At 40.7% G+C, this 11,212-nt stretch overlaps 2 protein-coding genes across 3 annotated transcripts; one reads left to right on the plus strand and one right to left on the minus strand.

Moving 5' to 3' along the window:
* The first annotated feature begins 8,859 nt into the window (after nt 1-8,859).
* Nucleotides 8,860-9,256, plus strand: LOC111071091 (V-type proton ATPase subunit e 2). Its single transcript, XM_022362213.2, has one exon. The coding sequence runs from the start codon at nt 8,938-8,940 to the stop codon at nt 9,202-9,204; it is 267 nt and encodes an 88-aa protein (XP_022217905.1). The 5' UTR covers nt 8,860-8,937; the 3' UTR covers nt 9,205-9,256.
* Nucleotides 9,257-9,276: 20 nt separating this feature from the next.
* LOC111071090 (smoothelin-like protein 2) lies at nt 9,277-10,916 on the minus strand. 2 transcript variants are annotated; one of them, XM_022362212.2, is made up of 3 exons: nt 10,647-10,916; nt 10,230-10,594; nt 9,277-10,166 (listed from the first exon to the last, which is right to left on the minus strand). In XM_022362212.2, exons 1-3 carry the CDS (start codon nt 10,876-10,878, stop codon nt 9,516-9,518), a joined length of 1,248 nt encoding a protein of 415 aa, XP_022217904.2. In that variant the 5' UTR covers nt 10,879-10,916; the 3' UTR covers nt 9,277-9,515. The 2 variants fall into 2 exon arrangements, with proteins under 2 accessions (XP_022217904.2, XP_022217903.2); XM_022362211.2 differs by having other exon boundaries at nt 9,277-10,594.
* Between the last annotated feature and the right edge of the window lie 296 nt (nt 10,917-11,212).

Here is an 11,212-nt window from a genome sequence, read left to right on the forward strand (position 1 = left end):
AGTCCAGAAAAACTTTTTACTTTTAGCTATGCGTGACCTTAACTGGGATGCAGGTGCGAGACTGCCATCTTACCCTCGTAAATTGCTTTTGATAAACCTTCCTACATTAGTTAGTCGTAGAAAAATGCTTGGGGTGATTTTTATGTACAACCTAATCACGTGTGAGGTAGATAGCCCTGACTTGTTGATCCGCATAAACTTCACGATTCCTATTAAATCTACTCGAAACTTTATTCCCATGTTCCTTCCACTTTGAAGATCAAATTATGCCTTGCATGAACAGTTTAGGATCCTATGCTCGGACTTTAATTCCCTCTACCAAATAATATCCAACACTAGTTCCCTTCCTCTTCTTAAATCACTAATACTAACATACTTTCCCGTAATTAGTACTCTTTCTTAGCTATCTTTGCATGTTTAGATCTTTGGGGTGAGCTTAGCTCTAATTTTCCTCGAATTTTAGTCTAACACCTATCTTTCCTGCATGCTCGAGATCGGTTCGGTGACACGCGTCGCGCGTCACTAATTCAGAGCGTTCTTTCGGTGTGAATCTATTCATGGTTAGAAATTTACAGAATTAACCTTTCGAGCAATGGTCAACTCCAATCAATCCGAATAACTGAAAATTGGTGAATTTTGTGCGGGGGAAGTGAGCGCGCTGAAGTCAGAGCTCCTCCTAATATGGTCTTAGATATCAAGACGTTTATCAAATACGAGCATGCGAACAATAAGTATACATACATATTTATGTGTGCCAGACAAGGCTGTGAAATCGTTTCGGAAATGCTTTCTCTGCGTTGCAAACATCCGGACAAAACTATAGTACCCATCTGCAAGGGTATTGAAACACAATACGCAATTATATGCCACGCTGCAGTGCTCTGTGCGCCATTACTTTTCACAACAAGCCCCGCCCACCGTGGAGAAGAAGCAATGAAAATTCGTTGCGTGTCTTGTATGTGAACGGCAACAATGTGGCGAGGCGAGTCACACGCACACATACTTAGAGGCAGATAAGGTGGTGGAAGCGCCGCAGTCTTCGGGGGTTGGGAATGAAGAATGAATTTATATAAGCGGCGGCAATCCTTAAAGCCGCCATTTCGTTTTCCGTTATGAGCTCCAGGCTCAGAGTGTGCACTTTTATGGCCGTACGTGATCTCGTACTGCACTCCTTGGGCCCATCGGAAGCCGTGGGAATTTCTCAAATGCCATTTTACGCTAACCATAAACCGAAAATGGGGACCGGAAATCTGTTTGTCGTTTTTCCAGAGCGACGTGCCACAGAGATTGCTGCGAATAGTAACACGCCAACCCAGATAGTACAATCAAATTAAGAAGATATACTCGTAAAACACTGCAATGATAACATTGTCGTTCTTTATGGGGTGGACACAGTTTCAGATACTTGGAAGGCTAGCAGGAAAACCTACTTTTCGAATTGAGTTCATGAATGCACGAGTACGATTTTAACTAGAAAGATATGGCAAGCTGATTAAAAATTTTCTCGACATTTACATAGTTTGTTCGGACACATTTGCATTATTTTCCGACCCCATAAATTACTTATGTATATCCGAGTCGGCACGAGTACGTATACTCATGTATGTTAATATCCAAACTAGTTCCTTCCCATATAGTGAGAACAACTTTTTTCATGTGACTATGGAGGAATCTTCCATTCCTTTTTCTAGCCTTGTTAGGCTAAACAAGAAATCATAAGTAGACCTGGCAAAATTAAAAAAATTAAATAGCGGATCTCTTCTCCATCGATTTCAATGGTAGAAAATTGGTTTACTGTATTTCGTTTTGCCCGAACAATTACAAACTATGCCGCACATCCTGGACGCCCAGTTGTCTTATACCCGAAGAATTTGACAAATTTTCGATGGCCGTTCGGAGACTGAAATCACAAGTTATTTTGGAAGCCATAGGCAACTACATGGCTAAGTGGGCTACATTTGAAATGCTTACTTGTCCATGAAAAAGCAATGCGCAAGATGCTTGCCGCGTTTGCTCACAATCGACAAAAAACGCACTCGTGAGACAACTTCGAAGGAGTGTTTGGCGTAACTGAAAAACAGACAATAGCGAATATGAAGCCAACTTATTGGGTAAATTTAATGAGGATTTGAAACAGAAAGGACTGCATTTGGCCAAGAAAAAAGTTATTTTCCACCTGGAAAATGCAAGGGTGCAGGCATGTGAAGTTTCCAATAAAAAATTCATGAATTAGGCTACGAGTTGCTTCCTCACCCACCCTTTTCTATGGACTTAGTCCCTAGTGACTATTTGTTGATTTCAAACCTCAAGAAATGGCTCGGCGGAAAAAGTTTTGAGTCCAAAGAAGAAGTCATCTCACAACAAATGCATATTTTGACGACATCGACAAAAGATTATGTAATGTATTTGAATAATAATAATAACTTTTAGATAGGCCGACTATTTATCAGACTATTTATTTATCAAAATAAAATGTTTGGCATCCACAGAAACCCAATTATTTTGTGCTGAGATCCAAAGGTGCCAGCTCATATGAATCAGTACTTTCTAGTCTGGCGTTGGAGTAGATATTGAACAATACTTTGTATATCGGCATACTTAAGAATACGTTACATCCATATTACAGTTGAATGGCTTTCAAAGGGATCTTTCAACAGGATAAGATAGCAAGTGGTTCAAGGATTTTTGGCTCATTGGCACAGCTCATTCAAAACTATATATTAAACCTGAAGAAACATTTATAACTTGAAAAATGTTTTTTTTTAGTTTAGTTGTTTTTTTAGATTTTCTAAATAAACAATACTATTTCATTTAACAGCAGATTTAATCGGTGTTCGTCTAAAGTCATGTAAAACAAACAGAAAATAGAAATATATTACGGAAGTGCTTTGCTCGTTGCATTTATCACCGTTAAAGCAGGTTTCATTTGGCTATTTTCATCTAAAATTTGAAATATATTTATTTCCGGGTTCTAATGCTTACATTCCAGTCTGTTCAAAAAGGTATCATTTGTTTAATTTGGATAGCTGAAAATGTCTCAAAAAGTGTTGTGAAAATGGTGAGTTGTGGGACCACTATTTCATTGAACACAACTGTAAAACCCAAAACGAAGGCCTCCGGTGCCAGTCCTACTCACAATAATGTTAGTTAAAATGTTGATGACCTAATATAACAAAATAAATAAAATATATATTTTAAAGACCCAAAATTTTGAAAAATATATTTTTTTTATAATAAAATGTCCAATTAACCGTGCTTCGTTAATATCGGAAACCAATACATTCCTCTCCCACTCGCTGTTCGCGATTTTTTTCTTAATCTCTCTACAATTTGATTTCACTCGTCTTGAGAGATGGGATGAACATCGAGAAAGAGAAGAACCAAGATCTGAGAACTAGGCGGACAGACAAAAGTAGAAATACTCTAACGAATAGGCAGATCAAGTAGCTAGTCTTGGCTCAGATTGGTTTTGAACAACACATACATTTGTATCTAAACTAAATTCTTCAATAATTGTAAAGGTAAGATTCTGCTTAAATCGGAAATACGCTTGCTAAAAACGAAAGAATACTTTATGGCGACGGAGAGGCGTGCATGATTTTGGGCAAATTAATCTTATTCTATGCACACGGGCACAGAAGTAGCTCCCCTTAGCTAATGAACATCTTTGATCCACAAGAGCCACAACAGTACATATTTTATTTATGTGATCGATTATTTTCTGCTCTTGTTATGGTATAAAACATGCATATGAAATATTATTATTCTTACCAAAGCTAGTTTCACACCTAAAGTAGGCTCCAAGTACATATGGGCATTTATTTATTACAAAATATTTATTACCGACACCCGACGCTAGGGCACGAGATATTCACAAACACTCAGCCACACAAGGCTGGGAAATGAAGACCTTCCGTCGGGGAAGTCTGAATGACAACAGCAGCAGGGATAGTCGGAAGCTCGATGCCAGTTAACAGCCTAATAGCCTAATAGCCGCAATTATTAATAAAAGTGAGATTGGCTTTGGCCTGTCTGACGAACATAGAACCGATTTAATGGCGTTATAATTTAAAGTACACTGTCTCAGCGACTGTGACCGAACAGAGTCAAAGATTGCCGCGGAACGTATTGCACATTAAATTTTGTTAATGGAAGAATAGTCTGTTCTTTGAGTGACTATTACGACTGTTATAGTTCCATACCATAGTTGGCGTGGCGTCGATTGCCGTTGTTGTTGGTTTATTATTTTAACACTTTCGACAAAGCGCGCGACGGCGGCCTAGTATTTGAGCCAGTGGAGTTGGAGCTATGGTGCGGAACGTCATCGACTGAATGATGTGCGAGTTCACCGCTGTCTGTGAATCGCTGTTAGTTTCCAGGAATCGCAGTCACAAGGGCCGCCACTCCACTCTCGCGCTCTGCAACATGAGCATGAACCACACGGCTTACGACGCCGACGCCAAGAGGCACGTCACCAGAGCTAGGGCGACAGCAATGCCAATAGGACAGGAGCGGAGCAGTATCAGCGTGACGAACGGGGAGAGAACCGAACCCTGAGCATGTGCGACAAAAGTCAGCGCACCAGGAAGATATAGCGCACAGTCTCGTCTTTGGTCGGGGTCTCGGGAATCATAAATAGTAGATAAACAAATAAATAAGCCGACGCGTCGTGTGGAACGGAGGGACGGGGGAGGGGTTTCAATGGACATACTGCTTAGATATATGACGGATATATATCTTTACATGTCTCACTCTCACCCTCAACACACGCAACCCACACCCTCAGACCCTGACAAATTTGATATTCTTCGATTTCGGGTACCGAATACTCGTACATGTGTATGTGTATGTGTATGTGTTAGTGCGTGCTTGGCAGAGGGGGTTGCGGATACTTCGACGCGCAGTGACGCAGAAATCAACCACCGACCAATGACGCCCCCACAGTGAACCCATCTGTATCTGTATCTGCGCACTGCTCGTTTCAGTCAAGATGGAACGGAATTGCAGTGCCAGTTACTGTTAGTGGCCCGCTCTGGCTCTCTCTAGCCCCTGGCCACACGCAACGCTCCGTGTTCGTCCCTGTCTAAAATCAATCGCAATCGATGGATGAATTTTATTGTGCGCAAACTCAGGTTTTTGGGGTGGATGCCCATATAACTTTTGGCCTTATTTACTGCTCAGTATGATATACGGATCATTAAAAATCGTAAATGCTGTCCAGACAAGAGGGGAACTGCCGAATTCAGTTTTATCTCTAACGAAAACGAAAGTTCTCAATGTAAAATGGAAAATATACAAAGGAATCAAGCTGTAAATATATCCTAGCATAAGGGTATAGTATAGTCATGTTCCTACACATGTATGTATGTATATCTGTCTGCAACTCTTCACAGATCTTTTATTATAAAGTCGACAACATATTTTAAATTCTAATAAGTAACACTACCAAGCCTAATCATTAAATACTCTTGACCATCCAGAAACTTTTAGCTCAGTTTTTACATTTTTGGTAATAAATATATCCCAAATATATATAATATAAATATATCCCAAATATCCGAGAACACACTTACTCGTACATAATTATTTTTTTAAAGCAATCTTGCAAGAATATTTTAAATGAAAGCTGAGAACCTTTACTGTCGCAAATAAAGCTCAGAAGCCAGACAAATTTAATTTACTTGGCCAGCAATAAATAATCAGATATTGGGACAATAACAGTCAAGACTTACGTTAAGCTTTCGTACTGAATAAGTTCTTGAAACTGAAAGTTCAGGAAAGTTTCAAACAAAATTCTGTAAAATTCAAGCCTATGGAATTCTGCGGCGGTCCAGGTCAGTCAACTTATTATGGATCTGTAGTTAAGACAACAAGGGCCGGGTGCCAGTGCTTGTGTTTGCTCCCAACACGTTTTGACTCCACTGGGAATTCTACAAGCTGCATGGTGGGAAAGCGGGGGAAGGTAATGAGTACCGGACACAGCGCCATCACCACAGTCTAAAGAGGAAGAGACAGCTCCCCAGATATTTACCTGTGAATTGTGTTGCAAGCTTTGTGTTTCAGGGCACTTCCTTAAATAGTGCTAGGCCTGCTAAGTGACTGGACAAACAACGCGTGCTAGAGTCGTTTGACATAGCCAAATTGTTCTTGTAAGGTGCAACGAAAACTAGATGCGGCCACTGTGTCCAACCAAGCTGGAGGGGAAAAATATATACATATGTATGAATATGTAAATAAATACTTACAAGTACATACGTGTATATGCATGTACAATATTCGTCTGTTTTCTTTTATCAGTTGGTATGTTTTCTGTCTCAATGTCGTTGACATCTCTTTGAGTTATTAAAGTACTGGCGACTTCCTTACTGCATTCAAGACTACAGAAAATGCTTAATATTCACTTTATATCATTGTCTGAGTTAATAAATGCAATTGAAACGAACTTTGCTACGGTGTTTCTGTGATGCTGCAACGGCATGCATGGTGGGAAAATGAAAATCCAAACATCATCAACCAATCGGCCTCAGCCGTTTAAGATCTAGGATCTTATATGTACATATATATACGTTCATTACCATAAATATAAGCTGTTCCGTTGTCCTAGCTACAGCTCTCTTATGAAACTTTCAACATTATGGGAATGTTCTCGTATTTGGGAGATTTGTTCGCTAAGTGGTAAATGGTAAAACATGTACCAACACTTTTGACTTTTGAATTTTTTTTAAATATAAGTACATAAATACAAATTAAAAACGAGAAGGAACGTGTGAGTCGCTTCTAAAGACGCGACTCTACTTATACCCGTACTCAGTCAGTATTTACATTTTTGAACAAATGATTTTTTAGAATTTTAGCATTAAAAAAAAATTTTACATTTTACTTTTTTTTGCTACATCTGTTATCTACATATACTATGTATATTTTACATCTAACATGTAGATTATACATGTACCATTTAGATTCTACATCTTCTCCGCTAGGGGTTGCTCGCGCCCTGAACGCGGCAGAGTGTGCGAGCGAGATGGAAAATGAGTTGTGTTGTCGTTGGCTGGAGGGGGCAGGGGAAGCAACTGAAAATTAATTTCGTCATTCTGGCTATAATTATGATCCGATCTGATTCAGATTCAGCAGTCTGGTAGATATGGGCATTCTCTACGATACTGCGTTTTTAGTTTTATCGTATCTTTAAAAATGTGCCTGCCGCAGATTTTCGTTCTTTGTGGGGGCGGAAGGGGGCGGGGCGAAATTTTGAAATACACTTGTAGCAGTGTGATATCACATGAGTCTGGAAACCAAATTTGGTTGCCCTAGCTCTTATAGTCTCTGAGATCTAGGCGCTCAACAAGACGGACAGACAGACAGACAGACGGACAGACAGACAGACGGACAGACAGACATGGCTATATCGACTCGGCTATTGATGCTGATCAAGAATATATATACTTTATGGGGTCGGAAACGTTTCCTTCTCTGCGTTACACACATCCACTTTTACCACAAATCTAATATACCCCTTAACTCTTTTTTGAGTACGGGTATAATAAAAGACTTTACTTTTAGATCTGAGCCTCATATTTGCACAAATTAAAACGTTTGTTTGCACAGTATCAGATGGACATACTACAGCTCAAAGGACTAGGTATTTAAATAGCCTTATTTTAGCAGAAAAAATTTGCTATATCGGTGCTGCCATTTATGCTTCAAATGGTACAAAAATATACTTACATTTTATTAATTAGATGGAAAATGTGAGTTGAATAAATTACTCGAATGAATATGTGGTTTATATCCGCATATTTTCGGGAATTTGCTGAATAATAAAAGTGTTGGAACAGCCCGCAGTGCTACCTGGAAACATTATTCTCGTCTTTTTCTCAATCACGCTTCTAAAAGGCTGCGAGGAGTCCAAATATTTTGACGGTCTGTTGTCAAAGAAACTTGAAGACACCGGAACAGATAGAGCGGTGTCCCAGAATTGGGTCTGCTTGGGCCCGGGTCTGGGTCTTCTTAAGTGCCGACACTGTTTAAAGGGGAAATCACACATTTTGCTTGATTTGCATTTGCTTGCGAGTGAGAAAACCTCTGGGCGTGATTTACGATCTGCAATCGATCTGACACTGGAAAGAGCAACAGCCTTCGTAGTTTCGTAGTCGTAGTTTTACGTTTCTGGTTGAGTTCGAGGTGTGAAGTTTGGATGTCCAGCAGCTAACTATTGCTACTGTTTTCTAAAAGGTAAACGGATTTGGCACAGCCGTCGTTCCCGTTGCGGTCAGATCTATAATGGAATTAAAGATGGCCTCCTTCAAGCACTCCACCACCGCGAAATAGCCGCTGGCAGGGCGGCTTGGCACCGGACGTCTAGATACTTATTGTGAGAAAATGGAAAATTCGATGTCGCCATTAACATTTATTGCTACTTTGGGAAAACTCGATTACAGGCGCTGCGTGCCCGTGCCCCTATACCCCATTGCAATGCCATTGCCGCCATTTTATGAGTCGCGCCTGAGCACTTATGGCATCATCAGGGCTCGAGCTCCGGCTTTGATAGGGTAGAGGAGGAGGCGCAGCACAGCCACCCCATCAGCCACATGCCTGGGGATGTAGAGCCATCAGCTCTCCTAAAACGGATTTTGCGCTTAGTCAGGATGCGTGCAGCAGTTTTATGGGTTGCTCCATTGATGCCAGCACTCGGAAAATGTATACAGTTTTCTTTTACTACCTTTGCGCTCCACTGCGCATGCAGCATCGCATCCACTGGCTGCCATAAAATATCGAAATGTTCGCAATCATAAAAGTTTATGAGTGCAGGCACCACCCGAATTGGGATTGTACAGAGAATAAGCCTGAGCAGAGAGTAGTAGTAGTGTAGGCAGCTCCTGTCGGGGCGATGGAGAAACTTGTCAGAACTGGGAAGCATATCTTGGCAGAATCTACGGAATGGATAAATATATTGTATTATCGGTCTTTACCGCTTTCTGGCTGCTCTTTGCCGTGGGCGGGTGGTTGGTGGCCATGCGATACGAGGACAGAGGAATCATCCGATGCTGCGTCGTACTAACAGCTGCCTGCTGCTATCTCGTCTGGCTGGTCACTTTTCTAATGCAAATGAATCCTCTGGTGGGGCCACGTGCCGATCAAAAGGTAATCTACGCCATCATGACCTACTGGGCCAACTCCTTCATTCATTCGGAATCGGATCCTTAAAACGAAATGCTCTCTCTGCTGCTGAAATATATTTACACATGTATATTTTAAAGTGAACAAATGTTGACGCTATAAATGGTCTCTAGTTATTCCTGTGCTGCTCTTAATGAGCAAACAATTTCGAAAACCCTAATGATGAAATGAATTAAATTAAATTAAATTATGTCTCGAAAAATTACCGATTGTGGTCTATGGTTGGAAAAGCCCGCTCTCGAAGGGTCGAAGCCTCTGATAACTTTTCATAATGGTCTCAATATTCTCATTCTCCTACAACGACGACCTGAGTTTTTATTTTTTTTAATTTTTGATCATCAATAATCCTGGATCCTGCTTTCACTTTTGGCTGTTGTGTCGGCGAACCTGGGCAGACTCTCCAGGCAGTTGTATAACTCCGCTACGAATTTGAAAACCTTCCTATTTTCGGGTAGTTTCTGCAGACACAAAGACACGAAATCATTATTATTTCGAGCTCCCAGTGATTGAGCGACCATTACGCCATACTCCAACGTCTCCTGCCGATTCTTAAATTTAAGGTACTTGGTGTCAATCAGTTTTGGGCGGTAGGAATGAATGATCGCACAAAGTGCATGTCCGCTCTGCCAGGATGTGGAGAACTCATACATGGGTAAGCCATAGGGCTTAGTTTTCTCTTGACACCAGCGCAGCAGTTTTTGGCGCCGCTGGCCAAACGTTGTTCCTGAGTAGCCCTCCTCTACAGTTGGCTTGTTTATGAGAGATGGACGCGACTCGGTACCCGTTAAGTTCTTTGGAGGAGCATTGCCCATTTTATTTACTGCTGCCTTTTGCTTTTGACAGGATGGTTGGCCACATTTCTGTTGTATTTCCAGTAGTCTAGAGTTCTCTTTGAGTGCAGCTTGTAATTTTAGTTTTTCTTCTGACAGACCACTGCTTAGCTCCAAAACTAGATTCTGCTGCTTTTTAAACTTCATTTCGGCCGCATGCTGAAAAAGAAGCGCTTTTCGGGTCAATGTATGTTCCTTCAGGAGCATTAGCTTATGGTCAACCTGTTCTAGTTCCATTTTCACTTCAAAATTTCTTAACTTGGCCGTCACTCGGCCAAGCTCGTTTGTTGGACACGGTTTCCAGAGATTAAGTTCATCTGAATTTAGTTTGTGAAAAGCCGGCTTTTTAGCTGTGCCAGCCAAATTATCGCGAACGGCTGAGTGCTCATTGTTTTCGTCGGCCTTTTGCTTTTCACCGTATTTTGGTTCAATGGGGGCTGACATGAAATGATCTTTGACGACGCCCTCCAGCTCTGAAAATATAGCACTAAGTGCAAGTATAAAACTTGGTTTCACAACCTTATTCAACTGCATTTCCAACTGACCGCACGGAAGTGTCAGATAAAGTCTCTTAATTTGTCCGGTGCCTACAGAGAAAAGGTTTCAAAGGAGATTGAAAACATTTCGGTGAGCACATACATTTTGCTAAAATTCTGGAAATGTCGACCACTTGGTTGCAGTGATGACACCTTTCACGAAATCGGTCGGCCATTAGTCTGATCAATATAATTAGTTTCCCCATACAGAGCATAGGGGGGGAATCGTTCAGAGTGGAGTTCCGTTCTAAGCACATTTCACTTGGCATGGAAGCAGCTTGTAAGTGGTTAACTAACTCTTTTATCTCACAGAGATGTTCTTCCATAGCTTCCATTATGCCGGAATATGCTTAAAGTCGAAACGAAATGAATTTTAAACAATATTTGACATTTGAGGCAAATAAATCAAATAATTTCAAAGATCGAGTCGGAATTGAACCCTAGCCCCAGTCGAAGTGAACAGTGAATAAACAAAAACAAATCTTTCTCAATCTGCATTAAGAATAAATGATTATAATAAACAGTTTTGTTGGTGTGTTAACAACAAACAAATCTAAGATAAGTTACGACCCAAAACGCCAAACGCGATTGGCGACAGGTACACTGGATATTAAATAGAACATACTAATTAGGCAAAATAAAAAGAATTAAATAATACCTTAACACATT

The sequence above is a fragment of the Drosophila obscura genome, unplaced genomic scaffold (assembly GCF_018151105.1).
Source record: "Drosophila obscura isolate BZ-5 IFL unplaced genomic scaffold, ASM1815110v1 contig_192, whole genome shotgun sequence".
Lineage (NCBI taxonomy): Eukaryota > Metazoa > Arthropoda > Insecta > Diptera > Drosophilidae > Drosophila > Drosophila obscura.